Source organism: Nesoenas mayeri (genome assembly GCF_963082525.1).
Source record: "Nesoenas mayeri genome assembly, chromosome: Z".
NCBI classification, from domain to species: Eukaryota; Metazoa; Chordata; class Aves; order Columbiformes; family Columbidae; genus Nesoenas; species Nesoenas mayeri.
This window is the reverse complement of record NC_137542.1, coordinates 16,269,519-16,292,515: the sequence shown is the minus strand read 5'-3', so window position 1 is coordinate 16,292,515 and position 22,997 is coordinate 16,269,519. Positions and strand designations below refer to the sequence as shown.

Sequence of the window (22,997 nt, the reverse complement as noted above, 5' to 3'; positions counted from 1 at the left end):
CAGCATTGGGCCCAATATCGATACTTGGGGGACCCCACTCGTGACAGGTTGCCAGAAAAGAAGCCATTTACCAGCACCCCCTGGGTATCGTCTGTCAGCCAGTTCCTCACCCATCACAGAAACCACTTGTCTAGACCATAATGCATCAGTGTCCCTAGGAGGGCTGTGAGAAACTGTATTGAAAGCCTTGGAGAAAGCCAAGTAGACAATGTCCACTGCTTACGCCACATCAACCGAGCAGGTTACTTTGTCGTAGAAGGTGGTGAGGTTTGTTGAGCATGACTTGCCCTTTGTGAATCAGTGCTGGCTTTTCACAGTCACGTGTTTCATCTGACTTGTGATAGCCCCCAGGAGGGGGCATTCATTCCATAACCTTCCCAGGGACTGAAGTAAGACTGATGGGACTATAATTTCCTGGATCCTCCTTTAGGCCCTTCTTGCAGACTGGAGTGACATTAGCCTTCTTCCAGTCTTCTGGAATGTCCCTGATCTCTACAGTTTCTCCAAGATTATGAAGAGTGACCTCACAACATTGTTAGCCAGCTCTCTTAACACCCTTGGGTGGATATTGTAAAGGCCTATCAATTTGTAGGAGTCAAGCACCTGTACTGGTTCCCATACCAACTTTTCCTTCACTAACAGTGGGTCTGTGTTAGTGTGAACCTGGATTTCTATTCCCAAGGCCTGGGGGACAACAGTGCTGCTAAAGACCAAGATGAAGAAAGTGTTGAGAACGTTTACCTTTTCAGCGTTGTTGTGACTAAGTCACCTCTCCTGTTTAACAGCAGGCTAATATTTTCTTTCTGTTTTTACTTGTGTGCATACCTGAAGAACACTTCCGTGTAGTTTTTGACATTTCTGGCTGATTTCAATGTGAGCCTGGCTTTTGCTTTTTGAACTGCACCTCTGCACACCCTGTCAATGCCCCTGTAGTTCTCAATGGGTATTCATCCACTACTCCATCTCTGGTATGCTTCTCTTTTGGTTTTGAGCAGACTCAGAAGCTCTCAGTTAAGCCAAAGGGGACTCTGCTTCACCTACTATACTTACCTCTAAGGTGAATGAACTGGTTTTGTCCTTCCAGGAGAGCATTCTTGAAAAAATCCCAGCACTTGCTAGCTCCTTTATCCTTCATGGAGGCTTCCCATGGAATTCCTCCCAGCTGAGCACTGAGCGAGCTGAAGTTTGATTCTCTGAAATCTAAATCTTATGTCTTAGTACTAACCTTCAGCATGCTCAGCAGGATTCCAAATTCCATAATATTGTGATCACTGAAGCCAAGGCTATCACTAACTGACATAAGGTCTGTCTACAAGATGATAATTCCAATGGAAAAGGGTGCCTGTAATTCTCAGCTCTGTGAGCGTCAGTCAAGAGGAGCAAGAGCTGTCTGCTGAAGGGAGTTGACAGTGCACTGGAATATTCATTGATAGGTTCAGAGATCCTGTTATGCAGCCTCCACTGGCAGAATGTCTTGTGTAGATGGGGTTAAACCCCCAACAGACTGCTTGGTGAGGCTGGCAGTGATAGCACTGAGTGTTTCTATGGAGGGACAGGAAGAAAAAGGCACAGATATGTGTGGTGGTGATAATATTTCATTTGGAAAGATCAGTGTGGGCAGTTTTTTTCTGGCTTTGACTTTGAAAGGTACTGTCAAATCTTTTAACACAAGCTACTGCTAGGTGATTTGTAGGGTACGTATGTGATATATAATTCTGATGGAGAGATACAGAAGCTATTTATCTGTACATTTGTATAGTGAGATGGAAAAAACCTTGAATGGAGAAGGGCATATCTTTTGTACTCCTTCCAGCAAAAGTACTGCAGAGTTGGTTTCTCCCCTTCTGCATAGTTTCTCTTTGAATGTGCCACAAGTTTAGGCACTGCCCTCAAAACTGGAAGACGTTAACGAAGATTCAGAAAACTGATGCAAGGTTTAGAGTGGAAAATAGGACATGGCAGCAGCCGGAGGTGAGTCCCACATAGTGCTCATGTGTGGCGTGGGTTGGCAGCAGAGGAGATAAGGGCACTGAGAGTTGAGAAGAGAATGGAGTAAACTCATCAGTTACCTCCACGCTCCCCGCCTGGCCCTGTGTCCCTTGCCAGCTTTTCTGCAGGCAGTGGACATGCTCCTTTTGCCTATCCCTGGCCTTCTGTTCCCTCGCCCTCACTCTCCTTTGCCAGGGCTGGCAGATCTCTTCAGCTTCTTCATGTGAAGCATTGAGCAAGCACTGGCAGATGGCAGTGGCAACAGGAAACAGGAAAGAGGTCGGTCACAGCGTGCTGCAACCAACCTAGCTCAGGTGTTCTTTTTTAAAATAGGAACTTGTCATTATGGTAAAGGAGTTCACTCTGTGGGACACAAGCTACCCTGCAGAGAAATGCAATGTATCTTCATAAATGCAGAGTACAGGACAGATTACAGGCATCCCCAAATCTGCCCAAGCATTTTTGTGTCTGATGTCTGATTCTGAGTGGAAGAGTAGTTGCATACTTTGCTGTATGCAGATTAGGAAGCTGATGTGGAGTACTTCTTAAGAAAGTAAGAATTCCTACTACAGTAGAAGAAAATAATGCTATTCAATTCTAAGCATTTTAAATTTCTGAGTCAGCCAGGGGAAACAAACGATCAGTGCATCTATGTTGATAGGTTTCTTCATATTCAAAACAGAGTGATACCAAGTCTTCTGTATCCCAATTTTACCAGCACTGACTCTGAAAGAGGTAGACAGCCCATTTTATCATTGATGGTTGGTTTTGATTGACATTTGCTCTAATCTCATTTTTTCCAGCTGTTAGTGTATCAAAGATGGCTAATTCTTCAAGCAGTTTTCAGTGACTATTCTATCAAAAATCTTTACCTATTGTGGACTCTTTCCAGGGTGCTGTAAAATACCAGCATGTTACAATGAGTCGTATCAAATTCTTAACAGATCCTGAGGTACTCTGTACTAATGTCTTCACTTGAGAGTGGATCCACTATAAACTGAAATGATGGAGTCATGCTTTGGAAGTTTTCCAGACATTATCACCATTCTGGTACCAGGGCTGTTCTCAGGGACACAAAAATAAAATTATAAGAAGAGTTAAGAGAATTTATAAGAAGAAAATGGAAGAGTGAGAAACATTTGTCTAATGTTTGAGAAACATTTGTCTAATGTTTATCTAACATTTTTTTCCTGTTTCTTTTTCCTGTTTCTGTCTTTTAGAAAGTGGATGTTACTAGCAGGGCTGTTATGGAGATAATGGCGAAAACGATAGAGTATCTTCAGCCCAATCCAGGTAATGTAATTTCACAGTCTCACAGTACTTGCAGCACTTTTTGAAAATACTCTTTCTCACCGATATGTAGTCTAACAGATCTTATCCTCACTGGTGCAGTTAACACAAAATTGGTGCAGTTACCATGAAGTAAAATAAATGAGTAAAAGAAATGGCGACTGGCTTTGGGAGGCTTGTTTTCTTCTTGTGTGTTCTTGCTTTAGGTAAGAGGGCAGCATATGCCTAGAAACCAGATGTATTTACTTGCAGGCATCTGAATGTCAGCCCTGTGATCATGGGGGGCTCCTGGGGAGCTGGAGGTGGCTGCGGACTGCCCAGGAGGGGCCAGGCAGGGCCTGGCAGCCAAGGCCTGTCCCAGTGCTCCAAGCAGGAGCAGGGCAGGCGGAGGCACTGGGGCAGCAGCAGCCCCAGGCGTCAGGCACCTCCCGGGACCTGGGGACAGACCAGGGCCAGGCAGTCAGCGCAGGGGTGGGCGTCAGGATCAGGCATGATAACAACACCTTTCACCTTGTCCTCTAGCCATTTCCCATCCTCATTAGGGTTACTACAAAAGGGAGGGTGCAAAAGAGCTGTTGGTGCCAAACTAGAGAAAAGGGTAGATAAATGGACATAATCAGAGATGACTGAATTGAACCTTCAAAATAGACATAAACTATTGGTTTACATGGGGAGATGAAAGAAAATATTTTATTGGGCTGATGGACAGCTGTATGCTCCTCTCTTGCCAAAGGATCACAGAATCACAGAATGTCAGGGACTGGAAGGAACCTTGAAAGATCATCTAGTCCAATCCTTCTGCCGGAGCAGGAACACTTAGATGAGATCACACAGGAATGTGTCCAGGCGGGTTTTGAATGTCTCCAGAGGAGGAGACTCCACAACCCCCCTGGGCAGCCTGTTCCAGTGCTCTGTCACCCTCACTGAGAAGAAGTCTCTTCTCAAATTTAAGGGGAACCTCTTGTGTTCTGGTTTGTAACCATTACCCCTTGTCCTATCATTGGTTGTCACTGAGAAGAACCTGGCTCCGTCCTTGTGACACTCACCCTTTACATATTTATAAACATGAATCAGGTCACCCCTCAGTCTCCTCCAAACTAAAGAGACCCAGCTCCCTCAGCCTCACAAAGAGTGATCTGGAGCTGTTATAATCAAGTAAACCATTAAATTCAAGAAGTTGAAGATTTATGTAGTCATCTGGAAACACAAGTATTTTGATACTAGCATAAGTCAATGCCGTCTGCACTGATGTGGTCAACAAACTTATGCTTATGCAAAATTAGTATGAAGATGAAATGAGGCTATCTGCCTAACACAAGTACCTCAGAGTTTCATGGAAGTACAGACCTAATTCACTTTTTCACTGTGAGGAATTTGTTTGCTAATAGCTGGAAACAAATTTGAACCAGTGTGAAATATTTCAGTTCCAGTGTGGTAGGATAAAGGACTATTGCTGGAATAGCTTAATTGAGATACTTTTATGTTAGACCACAGAGGCAAGGAAGATAATTTGATGATGCTGCCAGTGGATTGAAAAAAAAGAGAAAAAATATTTACAACTTCTTAACTGCTGGAAGGAAGATAATGATGCCTAGGATAGTTTCTATGTCAACAGATGAAATACTGTTTGTCACTTGAGTCATTGCTGATCGTCAAGAAGTACTCTTCAGGAAAAGCAATAGGATTGACAAACATTATGGGACTAGTGATAAAGTTGTTAACTACTGTCAAGCTGCTGTTGTGCAACACTATACAGACTGAGTAATAAGCTTTGGCTCTTTAGTGCTTCTCTGACTTCTTTTCTGACACATCTGGGTGATTATGATTGCTGTGAGTCATGAAAGAGGCTCACAGCAATGGCAAAGAGCAAAATCTCTGCAAGTAGCTGAGGGTGTGATTTCAGGCACCTCAGGCTGGCACAAGTTTGTGGTGCTGCAGGAAGGAGCAGTTTCCGTACTCTATCTACACATCCCTTCATTTGCTTGTGGCGTGTGCAAGTAGGATCAGAAAATTAAAATTGTAATAGGCAAGAAGAAGATTTACTGTCTCGCATATCAAATGAGATGGCAGTAGATGGAGTAAGAGGAAAAGAGGACAGACTTTTTTCAGCTTTCACCTGATCTTAGATTGTTTTATGCCAATTGAAAAAAGGCTCCCTACAGCAAGAGGAATTGCATGGAAAATTACTTTTTTTTTTTCAATAAAACAAAAATTATTTAAAATTCTCCCTGCAACTATGTTACTATTTACCTAGGACACAAAAAAATCATGATTTCCAGTATTTCCTGTTTGCTTTCTCGTTTTCATAAAAAGTAGAAATATTACATTGGGAAGAGGGGGGAAATTTAATGAAAAAAAATCTTTAACAGCAATATTTAACAGAATATTTTTTTTAAAGTTTAGCTGAGTTTATAAGGGAGAAGAGAGTTTTGGATGTAGCACACATTCCTTGATAAGTATGATGTGCCCTGAAAACATCAATATGCTTTGACAGCATAGCACTGCAGTGCTAGCAATCAGTTTGCTTCGTGGTGTTTTGGAGGATCAATAAATGAACTATGCAGCATTGTCTAACTTTGCTAAACAGTTAATTATCTAATGTGGGAAAGAAAAATAAGAGGAAAAGGAATGAGGAAAGGGGAAATGGAAGGGAAAGGGAAAGGGAAAGGGAAAGGGAAAGGGAAAGGGAAAGGGAAAGGGAAGGAAAAGGAAAGGAAAGGAAAGGAAAGGAAAGGAAAGGAAAGGAAAGGAAAGGAAAGGAAAGGAAAGGAAAGGAAAGGAAAGGAAAGGAAAGGAAAGGAAAGGAAAGGAAAGGAAAGGAAAGGAAAGGAAAGGAAAGGAAAGGAAAGGAAAGGAAAGGAAAGGAAAGGATGGTAAAGACAAAGGTGAATTTGCTGAGCAAGATGTTGAGTTGAGGTTAGCATGAATGAAAAAGACAGATTTTTAGACTTCTCAATTTTGAAAAAAAAAAAAAAAGAAAAAAAGAAGAAGGATGGCTGCAAATAGCTAAAATTGAACATGATGAAGGCTCCGAAGCTCCCCATGCAGATGTACATGGCTGTAATTTCAAGAAAATTGTGCAGGATGAACAAGATTGAAAATACAAAGAACAAGCAATTTAATCCACTGCTGAAGTTTCTTTTGAGCTCTTTGGCAGGAAGCTTATGTTTTGCTGTGGCTCTGTTAACACTTAAGGCGACGCATTGGTGACACCATGAAAGTCAGTGTAAGGGAGAGGGAGCGCAACTGGGAAAAGAATCAAGCATTCAGGTCACTTCCATGGGGTATTATGTACATCTCTGCCTGTCCTCACTCAGGTTGAAACAAAAGGGAAGAAACCATGTGGCACTATCACAATAAAGCAACAGAAATGAAAGGGCTCAGGATGGGATTTTCCACAAACTTACTTCTGCTCCCATAAAAGTTACTGTAATAATATTTAAAAGAAGAAAAGTGGAATGAGACCACTGGTGGATGTATTCTGAGATTTCCTACTAAATCAGTATTCTAATGTAATAGTTATTGAATGATTAGATGACTCATTGAAGCATGAATTTTCATGCTTTTCTTCTCTTTATGAATTATTTCTTGCTCTTCCCTTATTGTCCTTTGATCTTTTTCATTCCTTCCTGTATCTTTTGCTTTCTGCTCTTACCTGCCTGTCTAGAATGTAGCCACTTTGATATTTACATTTACTCTTTTTTTTTTCCTTTTATTTCTGAAAATACTCACACAAATTCCTATTTTAATTCAGCTTGCTGCCTTCATTCCCCTGACTGATTTTGGTTTTGCCATAGTTCCTTTGGTGCCTCTGTATTTTCCCATTGCCACCATTATTTTCATGCCATTTTTAAAGGCCAGACACTTCATTGAAATGCTACTTCTTATACTGAACAGTTAGCCAGTCTGCTGACTGTAGTTTTGTAGTGGGTAGAAACAGAAGGCATCAATAAATTCATATGCTAAAAAGCATGATCTGGTGTCACTCAAGGGTAGCGAAAAAGCTTACAAAAACATAATTACTGTATGTTAAAAGTATGTCATCCTTTTATAGTTGGTTCTCAGGCAAAATAAGTACGACACTGATTTTCCTGTGTCTGTTTCTGTGTCTTTGCATGCATTTGTATGCTACAAAGTGAAAGTAAGTTAAGAGCAAAACACTTGATGACTCTAGTCTGCTTGTGTTTTGTTTTGTTGCAGAAGTGTATGCAAGGTTGAGTTTTAAGTAATGAAATCAGCACACAGAAGTGTGAGCTACTAATGTTTGGTAAACAGAAATACTAACTCATAAGAGCAGCTAGCAAAGTCAAGCCTTTGTGAGGAGGAAGGTAGAGACATTCATAGCTGCCCTCCTGTAGCACACACAATAATGGAGATAGAAACACCTGCTGAGTCCGATTTGCTGGCAACAGGATTCAGCTGGCAAAATTTGAAGTACCATTAATTAATTCACTCTCTGCAGGCCATTTGCATTCTGTAGCTGCAGAAATTCACTAAAGCACATTATCCAGCAAATTAATTATTTTTTTGTTTGCTGTCTTTGTTTTCACCAATTATGATAATTGTGTCCTCTCTTCTGATCTGCAGTTTTGTATCTGCAATAATATACAAGCTAAAGTACAGTTGAAAACCGAATTGAAGTAGGAGTTACCCCAAATTCCCATAAAAACCAGGAAATGTTTCAAAGGTTATTGAACATCGTGTTTAGAGACATAGGTTTTATTTAATATTCTACAACAGAAAAACCTTCAAACATTTAAAAAATGTGGGGCACCACAGTTTAATCTTGAGTGTACCTAGTCTGGACTTTTCCTTGAGAGGAAGCCTAGCTCAATCTGCTATCCATCTGGTACCCAAGGATGTTAAGATTGAGAATTTGGAGACAGCTTAAAGATATTTTTTTTGCCTGAGTTGTAGCACATATCGAACATGCTATCCTGAGGGTATTTCTGGGGTTTCTTCTGTCGAAGTAATTTCAAGGGAAGCTTTGTCTTGAAGTTCAGGACAGAGCCTCCTCTCTGAACTACCAGAAGAAATAAGTCAGTGACCAGCAACATTTCATTGCTTTGCTCTAAAAATAATTAATGAAAACCAGAGCTTAATCCTAAACTTAGGTAATGTCCTTCAGATACATTGTAGGTAGTTCAGATAAATTAAAAGAGTGCATTCCTGTCTGTATTCTCAAATGATTGCATATTTGTAACCTCTGTCAATTGCCTGCTTCAGCTTCCAGAGCTAAACTCAGCATGATCAACACCATGTCCAAAATTCGAGGCCAGGAAAAGGGACCAGGTTACCCTCAGGCTGAAGCCTTGCTGGCAGATGCCATGCTGAAGTTTGGCCGAGAACTTGGAGAAGAATGCAACTTTGGTAACTTGATTACTTCCCGTTGTGTTGTAATGTAATAAAAATTGTAATAAAATTTAATATAACTTTCATTATTAAAGTGTTGTGCTCTTATAAAGAAAGAACTTCTGCAAGGATCATCAGAGTTCTGCTCCACCAGACTTCTCCTTTAGGTTCAATCTAGGCCTGTTGAGTATCTTTTGCAGGTTTGGACTAAAGATTTTTTTATTGTGGATAAAAGTCTAATTGTTTCCATTTGGACCCATGGCATATAGGGTTTAGGCTCTTTCATAGATATTGTTACTGGGGATGTGTTAGAATGAAAGACCTACATATTCAGAAACTGTATTATTGTCTATGCATGTGTACAATAAAACCTTTTTGTCCTCAGAATCCTTATAATAAAAGTTATTGTCTTCATTACAGGCCAGGAATAAAGGATAATAGATTTTTAATAGACTTTGTTGTTTTTTCTGACCAAATTCCACATTTTAAGGCACTAGTGAATACTCGTGTCTAATACGTCAGCCACTCCTCCCTCCATGGTCCAAATGAATTTACAAATGCCTGAGTTAGAAATTTTAAAATGAGACTTAAAATTGTGTTCTTCAACAATAGAGTTCTAACCAAAAGGGATCCTTTGTCTTCATGTCCAATTTGTGTGGGCTTCTCTGGTGCCATTTTTATATGGCGACACACAGGACCCTCAAATAGGACTGTGAAAAATCTATTTCCTATCTGAATCTTCACAGAATGTTGTTTCTGGCATAAAGACATCTGCAATGGGAATGGTACTTTCTTGTTTGTTTTATATAATTTACTGATTAGCTTGGCAGATGTAAGTTGATTTGTGCTAAAGACTACCGAATTGTTTTTTAATTGGTTGCCTCTCATTTACTACATTTCAAACACATTTTTAAAGGGAAAATGAAGAACTAATAGAATTTAGTTTGCACAAATTGCTTTACGTTCCCTGATGATTGCAGTAGCATGCAGCAGAATAGATATGGCAATTATTTTCACATTCTTTACTAATAGCCGCTATTATGGCTGTTTGTCTCTCTTCATCCATGTCTGCCAGGCTCTCTAGTTTTGCAGATCATTGCTGGCATCCCCTGCTTGGGAGTCAAAGCTCCGTCTGATTTTTCAGATTTTTGAGTTATCAGACCCTTTGTATTCCTTGAAATTGTGTTTAGTTTGCTTTGATTTGGTTTTCCAACAACCCACCCTTCAAGCCAGGAGTGTATTTTTGAGCTTCTTGCTTTTGTTTTCATGAAGGTGAGGTAAACCAGAGTGGGAACTTTTGAGACCCTCAAGTTAATCTTGGAGGAAATCTCAGAAGGCAGATAATTCGTATTGAAGTTTATGAACTTGAGTAGGCATATGCAGTCCATAGTTTCTTCAAGTAAATCTTTCATCAGAAAAAATTCTGTGAAATTTTAAAGAATTTTTACATTTGTTACTGTCAGCAGTCTCACAGGTAAAAATAGGGAGACCTAGACTTGCATTAGAGCTATTTTTGTATTCAGTCTAGAGTCTGTTGACAGCAGCACTACAGCAAATACAGATAATTATTTTCTAGCATGTTTGTTTCACCAGAGTGAGTAATGATTGGACAACAAGGGCTGTGGAGGAGGGTGTCTTGACACAGCATAGATCCTCAGGTTCAGCTGTGTTACAAGGCGTAAACTTGGGGGCTGCAGAAGTGAAAAATCCTTGTTGCCCTTTCACACAGTGTGTCATATTCTGTTTGTTTCCTAAACATGAGACTTGAAACAAAATGTTAAAACTGAAATTTCCATGACTCAGATTCATTCTACAGTGATTTGGACCGAAGTTATGTGTGAGATAAACTGGACATCTTTTCTTTCAGGACCAGCACTTGCAGATGTGGGAGAAGCCATGAAGGAACTTTCTGAGGTCAAGGATTCTTTAGACATGGAAGTGAAACAAAACTTCATTGACCCACTTCAGAATCTTCATGACAAAGATCTGAGAGAAATACAGGTATTGCCTTCAATCTGGCATTTTAATAATGTCCAATCTGCAGACTCTGTATAAGTTCAAAATTTATGTTAGTTGTTTAGTTTTAAATGTTCTTTGAGATTCACAAATGAACTGGTCTTAGGCTCTTTTGGCTTGAGTTTTACTTTTCAATTCTGTCTCTCTTGTTGATGATTTAGAATGAGACAGATCAAAATTCTAACATTTTTTGATGGTAGCTTGTCAAGCTCATGCAAGCATGAACATAGCTCTCTAACCTTACCATATGAAAGCTCATTTCACTAAATAAATAAACAGATGTTTAAATTTAATTTTCTAGTGTATGACATGTCAGTTGCTTATAGACTGGCATTACTCTTTTGTCTGTATGAAGACTGTGTCTGAAACATTCTCAGGAATTTAGAACACAAACACTGTTTGCTTGCATAATTACGTAATTAGTAATCCAAGAACCAGACAGCATTGACAGAGGAAAATCTGTTTGCCCACATACTGTGGACGTGACCTAACTCTATAATTGTGGAAGTAAATGTGCCTCCCAAATTCAGCAAGTGTTTGTCTTTATATATGAGTGTTCTTCTGAGCTCAGTAAGGCTTTCATATTGTTAAATTTATGTGGAAGAAAGATGTCTTAGGCAGTTGGATATAATTTGCAAAGTTGACAAAGTTATAAATGTTATAACAGACAACAAATTGATGCTTCTGAGGGAAACTAAATACCTAAAGTATTCATGCTTATGCTGGTAGCATTAACTTTTTTCCAGCTTGATGTAGCACCTGCTAAACAGATTGACATGAGTGTTACATCAGTTAACAAACTAAAAAATCTGTAATAAAATATAATGTTAAGATCCTTTGGTGATTTGATGGAAACGATAAAAATATTTTCTGTGTTGTTTTGTTTAAGAGAACTGTTACACAGGCAAAAAGTGTACTAACTTGTGCTTTTAGTAGAGTTCTCTTAAACATCTAGGGAAAAACGGTGGTGTTCAGGTAATTCCAATCAGAGTTAAAAGGCTAGAAACTCACTTGTCATTTATATGGGTGGCAATTGCAGTTATCCATTCTGTTTTTTAATGTTGAAGGTCTGTCATTGAGACAGCAACACACCATGGCTTCTTAAATTATATGTAAAACCACCTACCTCATTTTTCTGTATTTCTCCTCTCTGGGGAAAGGTTGATATACAGCAAATAGCATATGCTTGCAAATGTGCATGACTTCCTGATTGCAATGCAATATAAGGACAGTTGGGGAACATCCTTCATTCTGTGCCTGAGTTTGGGTTTTTCGTTTTTAGCATCACCTAAAGAAAATGGAGGGTCGGCGCCTGGATTTTGATTACAAAAAGAAAAGACAGGGCAAGCTCCCCGATGAAGAACTTCGCCAAGCTCTGGAGAAATTCGATGAATCAAAAGAAATTGCTGAGTCAAGCATGTTCAACCTTCTGGAGATGGATGTGAGTTATCCCTTCTTAATCTTGGAGCTGAATCTTAAAAAGGGAAAGATACTGGTTCAGCAGTGAAGGCAGTCTACGGTAGTCTAAAACCTAAAAGACTCGTTAAATCCATGACACCACAGACTCCTGTCACTGTACAGTGGGGAAGCACTTGCCTCCTTGGTGGTCTCAGTGAGAGTCTCTGAAGCTATAGTAATGCACAGCATGCACATATAGGACTAATTTTATAGGTAACTAAGGTAAAGAACATAAAATCTTTGCAGCATCGTTGTGCTTACTAATTGTATAGTGTTACTTACAAAACAAAACGTCTTCCGTTTTAGGATTATATAAAAGTAATCATGACTTTTACTTAGCTGTGGTATTAGGGTTTGAGTCAGGCTTTTGCTCACGTGTGTGGGCTTCTCAGAGGATTGCTAAAGACAGAGATGATGAACTCATAACCCCATGGTCTCTGCTGTAGACAGGTGCAATAGTGAATAGGAAAGCCCAAGTTATTGTGACTGCTCAAATCTGACTCTACATCATATTTGTTGCTCACAGACTGGTTTAGGATTGAACATCCATACTTTTTTAATATTCTGTTTACAATTAATGTTGAAACTGTAAAATCAAGAGAGAAGAAAAAATTATCTCTTTTGGAGGGAAAAAAAAAAATTTAGCTGACATCTGTCTTATAGATTTTGTGGTCTAAGAAAACTCGCTTTAAATATTCCCGTTGAAGTAAATTACTAGATTGGTCCAAAATTTAAATACACACCTAATTTAATTCTTCATTTTGTTACCAGATTGCTGTAGAGGGGCCATAACAAACCTCAAAATATTTGCATGGTAGAAATTAAATATAGCTGTGCTGAAATTGAAGAAGTATAACAAGTTTGTAAATAATTCAGTCCTTGTGGTAACATCCAATGCCACGTGGCTATAGAGTGCTGGCCTGCATTACACCATTGCAGCATTGTCTGTTACGGGAACTGCTAGCAATTGTATTGACAGCACAAGAGTTCTGAATGTTTATTCCCTCATGAAGTAGAATGCTATCTGCTTTCATTACAAATATTCTGCATCCAGGAGTATGTAGTGTCTTGTTTTGGTGTGCCTCACAGGACAGAGTACAACAGAAGCATGACCATAGTGCTGCTTCTTGTTTTGTGCCCCTCAAAGGCAGGACTGGAGAAGGTGTATTGTGCTCTCATTACAGTCTCATTTTTACTTTCATAGTGTTTGCTGGATGAGGTAGGTCTGTAGGCTGCTGTTCATGCAAATCAGCCATGGAGACAATCAACGGACAAGAGTTGCTGTTACCATTCCAGATCAGGTCATAACCATACATGGTAATGAATAAAGATTTATATGTAACTTATGTACAAACTACAAAGATGAATGAAGTTTTAGAGAGATAAGTAAAGCTTCCTTTGCATTGTCAGTGTGACAATGATCTTTACTCGCTATTGCTGAGCTGCTAGTACTTGCCTAGAATCTGATGTTTTAATGTCAACCCTCAGATTGAACAAGTGAGCCAGCTTTCTGCTCTTGTGCAAGCCCAGCTGGAGTACCACAAGCAGGCCACACAGATCCTACAGCGAGTTACTTCTAAGCTGGAAGATAGGTAACACACTTTTTCTAAGTTTGTTGAATTGGTTTTTTGTTGGGTTTTTTTGGTTGGTTGGTTTTTGTTTTACAGAGGCAGAAAACCGAAGAGTGGAATAATGCAATGCGGTTATCTTTTGCAACATGGTAGCTGTATTTTTATGAAAACTAGGTCCCTTTCATGAGGCAATTGCAAGCTGAGTTTTATGTGTTTTGAAGGGACTTATACTTCTGAGTATGGCTGAATGAGAACAGGAATGCATCTCAGCTCAATAAAGCTGTTAAATGTGATTTAATTGCAAGCTTTTATAAACATTGGAAGTCAGTGGGACTTACAACTTCAGATTCCTTAGCATTCCTCTATGTATTCACAAAGTAGTCTTTCTGAGATAAGATGTTAATGATTGCTAATGAAAAATAGTATCTTGTTACATTCTTATCTACCTGAGCCAGGTAGTGAGACCCCATCATTTGCCACCTTATTAATACTCCTTTTTTCCAGCTTATTATCAGATCAAACTTGATGCAAGACTTAACTGAATTTACCTCTTCCATTCACTTTTCTGTAACTGTGAATTCTATCTTGGAATTGGTACAATATCTTTTTAACAGAATTTTAGAATTTTTAGTTTAGAATTTTTATTTCTATCAACACAAAACAGATTGTACCTCTTTGAAATGTGTGAAATAAAGTTTGTAAAAGTTCATCAGCTTCCCACACACGTCTTTCTTCAAGGAAACAACATGCAGGAAAGATTTCTTTGGTTTACATGGTTCTGGAGTAATGCCCAAGAACAGATAATGCTCACATGCTGTGTAAAGGCAGCTTTTTTAATTGTAGATGATTCTTTGCTCTTTCCTGATGTCATTAACATAGATCTAGTTTCTGGTACTGCTGGGTCTGTTTATTTTCTTAGAGTGCACAGTCTGTAAGCTTCTTTCGTTGCGATTAGGAGCAGCACTTTTTCTGATAGTATGCTGCACAGCAAGCTGTTTCTGGATACACTTTGCAGTACTGTCTGAACAGCTAACAGAATGATTTTCAGCCCTTCAGAATGAATACTTCAGTTACTTTACAGAAGTATTAAAAAAACCTCAGGAGCAGGTGGGTTTTTCTGTAGTCCATAAGCTGCATGATAGAGTGAACATACGTACCTCTCTCTGCAACAGATTTCCTGTATCTGTTCAGATAATCCTTTGCCCCTTTGAAACTTCTGCTGAATGGTCCATATCTTTGCTTTAAGTTTCAGCTCTGAATGGTTTCAGCTTTTCAGGAACCTTGTTTCAGACTGCTCTTCTAGATGTGCTGAAGTAAATCTTTTGTATAAACTGACTGTGCATCCCTAATTGTAAAAAGTCTGCTGGCTATATCATTCTTTGTCCAAACAGCTGGACGCAAATTCAAGTAACATAATATGCTCCTTCCAGGGATTAAGCAGGGATATAGAGCTATTACTATTTGAACTACATATCTTTTGCCACTGTTGAAATGCAGGTGGCAAAGAATGCATGGGCCTGGATTTTCGGGTTTGTTTTTTTTGACCATATGGACCAGAAAATAAATAATGCTTTACTTTTAGGATGAGGAAATTTGTTACTGTTCACTCTCAGTGATGTCTACAGAACATACTGCCTGTTTTCTAGATGGTTTTTAAAAGATGTGAATGTAACTTGTTCGTACTGGCATGGACAACATCCTCTAACTGCTAAGACTGTCCTATTTAAAGCATTACCCAAATCACTTTTTTAAAAAGATGAATTAGATTGCAAAACCCATGAAAAATTTTTTAAAATGCTCTCCATTCTTTTTTCTGGTCCCTTTAGATTGGTCTTCAAAACTTTCTGCAGGAACTGCAAGTGCAAGAATTTTCAGTTTTGTTCTACACATTACCAGAAGGGATAAACTTCCTTAAAATGCCATGATTGGAGGAACTGGGGCTTTAGAAACTTAGCAAACATTGGGGGACTTGCAATAAAATTAATAAAACCTGGAAGGTCAACAAAGGCTTTTCCTTTTAAACTCTCTTTTTCATCAAGCACCAGGAGGCTGCAGTTGTCAAGACAGGGTATCGTGACAGAGCAGCTGGGAAGCAGAAAGGGTTTCCTTGGAGATGTTTCTTAAAAAACATGGCTCATGCTGGGCTTTTGGGTAGTTTATAGCAAGTCACTAGAACTGTCACCTAGTTCATAATCTGTAAAAAATGGTGTTTGTTTGATCGAAGTATCAAGTGTAATAGAACTTGCTTATTTCTTCGAAACTTTCGTATTTTGAAAAAGCAACTTCTGTTAATGGAATACAGCAAAGCCTTTTTATTTATTTTTACAGGTTAATTGATTTATGTTTTTAATATGCTTATGCTTTCGTTTATGAAGAAGAAAAGCAGTGATAGTGAGGAAAATCCTTGTTATCAGGGCCAAAACTGCTTAAGTTAGAAGCACATCTTTTCAAAAGATAAATCAAAATGTTCTGTCAACAGCAAGTCTAGGCAGTTGTTTTGCATATGCTCCTCTGATTCTGTCATCATCCCTTCCCTGGGTTTTACCATAGAATCTGAAAATGCACCCTTTCCCAGAAATTCTAGATTTCTCAATTAGAAGAATAAGTTGAAATGAATGATGTATAATATTTTTGTTTTGAGAGTCACGAAAACTGGAGTTGTGTACCTTTGTGAAACAAGTATTACAGATTAAAAATTAATTAAGTCCGCAACTGAAGTCAGTACATTCCCACACAGTCTCCTCACAAAATGACAAGAGTTGGCATTGAGCTATTGAACAGTTAAGGCTTGCCAGGGATGGAAGCAAAAATCTTGCTAAAAATGGGGGTAGAGACATTTGCACAGCCCTTCTGTAAGCATTGCTGATCATGTAACAAGTTTTTCTCTGTTAAAAGCTCTTTGTTATTGTTAGACAAAAGCAAGCCAGACAAAATTCTAGGTTCGTAGAGGGAAAGAAAAATTAACAACAACATGGTATAGTCACATCAGGTGAATCTTGGTTCACCTGGTTAAATCTTGGATTTAAACTAGTGTTGTAAACAAAAAATTACTCCAAATGCCAAAACTTGTTTAGTCTGGATGATTCGTGAATGGGAACTTCAGCTGTGGAAATAAAGCTGTTTGGTGCATCTCATCTGTTAACAAGAAACTAGCTCTTGACATTTAACTTAATGTTTTGACAGAATAAAAGAGGCTTCATCTCAGCCCAGGAGAGAATACCAGCCCAAGCCCCGAATGAGCCTGGATTTCACAACTGGTGACAATACTCAGCACAATGGAGGAATATCCCATGCCACCACACCCAAACCGTCAGGTAATGGCTGTAGCAATGTGAGAAGCCAACTCTGTCTGAAGTTTTGGTGCACTGCAGAAGTTTTTCTGAGGATTAGTTCTTCCATATTGAGGGGAAATGAGAGTGAGGATAATGTAGGGGAGAACTGTTCGAACTGTTGTTTATTTGTGAAGTGTTCACATCCCCAGACCAACAAACAGGGATGCATCATCCATTGCTTTAAATGTGTCTTTGGATCAAAGGATTTCTTTCTTTCCCACCACATCCTGATGTACATCTTTTATGTTCTTCCAGCTACAGGCAGCAACAGTATCTCCATTTGGCATTTGCAGCCGGGAATTGTCTTGTATAACCCTGCAAACTGCTACTAATCTCAGTGTGCCAGTGAGGAGAGGGATACAATGGAGCAGGATTGTGGCTTGAATCTTGTATGCTAAATTTTCCCTCATGCCACCAGTAATTTTCTTCTTCACCTCTTTTATGTAGTGTCATGAAAACTTCTCTGTGCTAAGGCAGTGCAGACTGATATTTCTGTCTCTTCAGCATTCATGTTTTCCTCTTCAGGGAGCAGAATTTAGCATTTTGGGTTCTTTCTTTTGAAGTGTTAATAAGTTTCAGAGAAACATCTTCTTCTTTCACAATTATTAAATTTATGTTTGGCTTGCTTCATTCAAAGCTTCAGTCTTCTGTGTTCACTAGAGTTTATTTGCTAAGTCTTCTAAATTTCATCTGGTAGCAATAAGGGTACCAAACATGCATTGTAGGGCTTGCTGATGCCAGCAAAACAGTCTTCATGACAAATAAAATACACTGTGAGCGATATGTACAGAGATGAAATAAGGTTTCTCTACAGAATTTAATAAATTTAATCTGGTATTTGAAAAAATTGCTCTTTTGACATCTATGGAAATAGAGTATTTTTGTCCTGAAATAGCTTAAGCGTGGACCTTCTAGCTATAGTGAGTTGTTGAAATTAATATGCAAAAAGTTTGAATCTGAACCTTATTCATCGTGATCCTGGTACACATGAAAAAGCTGAAATATGTGTGCTTAGAAGTGCTTTATGGTGCAGTGACGTGTGTTGGTTCATTCTGATCACTGAAAGTGCATGAACTTTTACTGTGGAAAGTCAGGTAACAATATAAGATTCCTTACAATTTAGTGCTGCTAAATCTTAAATATTTTGACCAGTAATAATTTTGGTTTAATTAGGCTTGAAGCTATAGAGACTTCAGGGCAGACAGGTGCAAAATATGGGGGATGGGAGGAATATTTGTTAATTTCATATAATGTATGAAAATCGAATGTAACTAATGACTTATGATAATATGCATTAGTTATTGCAAAAGGTTTATGGTCAGATATTTGTGAACTAGGATACTAGAAAGCTTTCAATTTCAAACTTTTTCTGAGTCTATCCTGGTGGCCCTGCAATCAAGAGTTTTGTGGTAATGGGGAGAAAATGTCTTTGGAAACCTAATATTAAAATTCAGAGGATTAGGAGCATATACAGTGGTTTATAGTGCAGCTGTGCCAGTGCAGTTTCCAAATAAAGGACAAAAATACAGTTAGACCTTCACTGTTATTTTAAGCTACCTCATACTACCTGCGTGAAGTAAATAGACAAAGCATCTCTGTGCCAGTAAAGCTGGAAATCCTTTGGGGATGTTGCTTAAATTTTTGTGCTTTGTAAACAGACAAAAATTAGATTCCAAGCTGATCATAGCCATGCTTTTAGGTGTGGGCTTGACTGTATCTTTGTTCTTGTAGGATTCTCAGACATTTACTAACAGCCACATATGAAAACTGAAGGCTGCCAAAAGTCGATAGCTGTCTTCTGATGAAGTTTAGCAGTCCAAATTTAGATGTTCTCAAAGAACTGTCATCAGCATATGAGTGATACCAGAAACAGCAAAATCTGTAGTAGGTACATCGGTAAAAAGGATGCTGTAACTGTTGAGATTTTTAAGCACTTATTTCTTTGTGTTTCTTCTTCATAGGTGTTCACATGGATCAGCCATGCTGCCGAGCTCTGTATGACTTTGAACCAGAAAATGAAGGAGAGCTGGGATTTAAAGAGGGTGATATCATTACCCTTACTAACCAGATTGATGAAAACTGGTATGAGGGGATGCTTCATGGCCAGTCAGGTTTCTTCCCCATCAATTATGTCGATATTCTTGTTCCATTACCTAATTAGGATGGCTGATCCACCACCTCTGACCCAGATAGTTGTGTCAGTACCACTGCTTTCAAAATGCTGCTTCTTACACCTTAAAAGTGCAAACTGCAGTGGTTAGAGTAATTGATTCCCACTGAGCATCTTTGGTTTACCTATTGTCATACTGCATGGTGGTGATGCGTGGTATCTTCTGAGCCAGTGTAGTGTGGGTTAGTTTGTTGGCCATGCTGGTGGTAACCAGAGCCGTTACTGAGATGAAGATGGGAAGATGATGGCAAGCAAAGCAGGTAACTCAATGAAATAGCAGGAAGTGAAGGTGGTATTGGGAAGGTAATGCCTATCACCACTGTATTACTTTTCAGTCTTAGTTCTCTATAAAAAGAGGGAAAAGTTCTTGCCATTCCGTCTTTCCCTTCCTAATGATACAGTTCACACAGGTCTAACATCGACTAACCAGAATTGTATCTTCCAACCAAACTGGCTTGCTCTCATAGAGACAACGTAAATGTAGACCCTCTGGTTTCTCGGAAAGCAAACAACTGTATTGTGTGTCTTGCTGCTCTCTGCTCACTTTTATATACTTAGTTATTGTTAAAAAGGCTTATTTCCATCCAGAGGTAAACTGTAAACCATAAAATGGGGATTGCTATAGTAAAACCTTGGACCACAAACGACCTGAATTTGCCCTTCAGGAACTTTGAGCATGCTCAACAAAATGCCAGTAAGAGGGCAAGATGGGGAATAAAACTGGCATTTGTTAACTGTTTCTTGTCAAGTCTTTGCACAAAATCATGCTGCTTAAGCACCAGATATCCTTTGTAAACTCATTCACTGAGGAATACAATAACCAACCAAACACAACCCTTGCTTCATTTCTTTCTGTCTACCATGTGTTCTTCAAACATTATTTGTGCATATTCTGCCCTCAATGAGGACTAAATAAAACTTACCTTTTTCTGTTGAGCAATTAAAAGACATGTGGCTGTATATGCAAAAAACATTTCCCATATGTTTAGTTGGTTCTCTTGTGTTCCTCCTTCCTGCACTTTGTGTGTACAGTGCTGTGCCTAGCTTCTTGGCATTCTGTTGGTAACAGTTGCAGAAGTTCTGTTAGTTTAGTTATCCAGAGTTCTATTTATCTAAATTGTACAGACTCTTTCAGAGGTTTAATGTGCTGCTTCGAATGTGCCACTTCCAATACTGGATTATGTGAAATGAAGACAATTCCCTACTGCTTAATGTATAAACTATATCATGGAAAGTATTGATATTTCAAATAAATGCTGAGACAATAACTACAAAAATGTTGTGAATTATTACTTTGTTGCTTTCAAATCTGTGATGCTAAATTCACCTAAGAAGAATTTTATTTCAGAAAGCATATTCCTCTTTTCTTGCAAATGTGAAAAATACTTCTTTGTCATTATCATATTGCTTCAGTCAGTTAAACCTCATACATTTAAATGGCCCACATAAACAAGATGAGCTGAACACTGAGCACATTAAATTAATGTCATGATGACCAGCATGCAATCTTGTGGATACAGGTTGTTTCTCATTAAAGAATGCTGGAGTTCACAAACCCCTTAGAAAAGCTTAAAGACATGGTAACTTATCACAGAATCACAGAACGTCAGGGATTGGAAGGGACCTTGAAAGATCATCTAGTCCAATCCCCCTGCCAGAGCAGGAACACCTAGATGAGGCTACACAGGAATGTGTCCAGGCGAGTTTTAAATGTCTCCAGAGAAGGAGACTATAACTTTCTTATAATTTTGTTTCATATGACACAGCATTTTATTTAATTTTATAGTCTTTGTTGTACACATATGGTGGTGGGTTAGCTTTGGCAAGGAGCCAAACGCCCACCCAGCTGCTCACTCACTCCTTCTCCTTATTTGGAGAATGAGAAAGCTCATGGATTGAGATGAAGACAAGGAAATTGCTTACTGGTCACTGTCACAAGCAGAACAGACCTGATTTGGAGAAAAGTAGTTTATTGCCAATTAAAGTAGATCTGTGTAGTGAGAAACAAACAAACATTGAAACAGAACTTTTCCTGCTTCATTTCCCTAACTCAAATTCACTTCTTCACCTCTGACTCCTCCCCACCAGCAATGCAGGAGGACGTGGAATGGGAGGTTTATGGCCAGTCCATAACAGCTCCTCTCTGCTGCTGCTTCTTCCTCATGGGTCTCCCTTGTTCCAGCAGTGGGGGCATAGGCCACAGTGTATCTGCTGATGTGTCATGGGCTGCCTCCTTCTCACCCTTCTTTGGCTGTGGTGTTCCTCTGCTCTTTCTCACTCTTTTATTTTTCCCTTTGTTCTCTCTGCCCAGTGTGCTTTGCCCTTTCTTAAGCACGTTTTCTTTGAGGCACCACCATCTCGCTTGAAGGGCTCAGCTGTGTCCTGCAGTGGGTGCAGTGGAGCTGGCTGGAACCAGCCATGTCCAACACGAGGCAGATCCACCTGCTCGTAGAAGCTGCCCTACAGCTCTCACTGCCAGCACCTTGTCACATAACCCCATAGGCCTGCCTAAGGGATGTCCCTGCATGTGTTGACAGAGACTCTTGACAGAGTAGAGCAAGACCGTCACTGACAGAGATGGAGACTCATTCACGCTTCAGTTCAAAGTCAGGCTGGACAGGGCTCTGAGCAACCTTATCTGGTTGAAGATGTCCCTCCTCATTGCACGATGTTGGACTATGTGACTTTTAAAGGTCCCTTCCAATCCAAACTATTTAAAACAAAACCCAACCATATCTATATATAGATACATATATATAGAGAGAGATATATATATAGATATATAAAATTACAATCTGGCCTAAATCTTATGATTGGACTCTTAAGTAAGATATTGTCAGTGACTGGAAGTCATTTGTTTCAAACCCGATGGCTGTGAAGCTTTAAACAGATGCATTAATGCTGTCATGCTACAGGTAACAACTATGCTACAGTTAATTAACTATGTTAATTATCAAGGCTTGGCAGTCACAGGTAGTGCCACTGGATCTGAGAGACCCTTTTCCATCCATGGCCCACACCTGTTTTATCAGATTATTATTTTGTAGTGTTTGTGGAGGACACGCAAACATAGGGCAATTCAGAGCTGATTTTATGTGATATAGAGCAAAAGGATTTCTGTTGTGCAGTGCTGTCCCGCCCCGCTGGTAGGGCCTGTTATTTAAGATGTAGGGAAATGTTATGTCTTTCAACAAATGGAGCCAGAAGGAACGCACAGAATAGTAAAAAAATCTGTTAGACACCTTGACGTGTTACACAATTCTTGGCAGTTTTGTATTGCTCTTTTCTCTGTCTCGTGCAGGTAATCCCTGAAGAACACTTTATTCCTTGGGTGGTAAAATAAAAATCTGACTTGGCCAAGACAGAGATTGCCAGGGCTGACAAAAGTTTGTGTGCGAGCCAAAAGAGGTTGCAGGAACAACCACAAATCACAGTTGAAGTGCAAAGAGTAAATTTATTTTCGTTACCTTGCTAACTGGAGGATCTCTGAAAAAGCACCTAAGCACCTGGGCAGAGATACACAAGTGGGAATGCAGGCACTGCAGAGCTCAGTCCTTGCTGGATGATCAACAAGTCTGCTGGTTTCACCTGTATTTCAGGGATTCAAGCAGGCATACTTTTCTGCCGTGCTTTGATCTTTCTCACAGCAAAGCAGGAATCTCAAGCATATTTGATAAGGTCCCTTTGAGTTTCTCACAGGACTATGTTATCTAAACACAGAGGTTCTACTTGTCAAGCACACAAAGCCAAAAAACAATTAGTGTCATACATGTGTTTTTCTACACCTAAAATGCAGTTCCTTGAGCATATTTACAGTTC

General features: G+C 39.3%; 1 protein-coding gene across 1 annotated transcript in view; it reads left to right on the top strand.

Annotated features, from left to right (window-relative positions):
* SH3GL2 (SH3 domain containing GRB2 like 2, endophilin A1) overlaps window positions 1–19,169 on the top strand; it is a gene marked incomplete at both ends in the record, with an annotated part of 93,306 nt that extends 74,137 nt beyond the window's left edge. Inside the window, 7 exons of the mRNA XM_080362312.1 lie at window positions 3,210–3,282; window positions 8,506–8,649; window positions 10,499–10,632; window positions 11,930–12,088; window positions 13,594–13,697; window positions 16,860–16,990; window positions 18,970–19,169. Coding sequence (XP_080218438.1) covers window positions 3,210–3,282; window positions 8,506–8,649; window positions 10,499–10,632; window positions 11,930–12,088; window positions 13,594–13,697; window positions 16,860–16,990; window positions 18,970–19,169 — 945 coding nt within the window. The remainder of the gene's footprint in view (window positions 1–3,209; window positions 3,283–8,505; window positions 8,650–10,498; window positions 10,633–11,929; window positions 12,089–13,593; window positions 13,698–16,859; window positions 16,991–18,969) is intronic.
* Window positions 19,170–22,997: the final 3,828 nt, after the last annotated feature.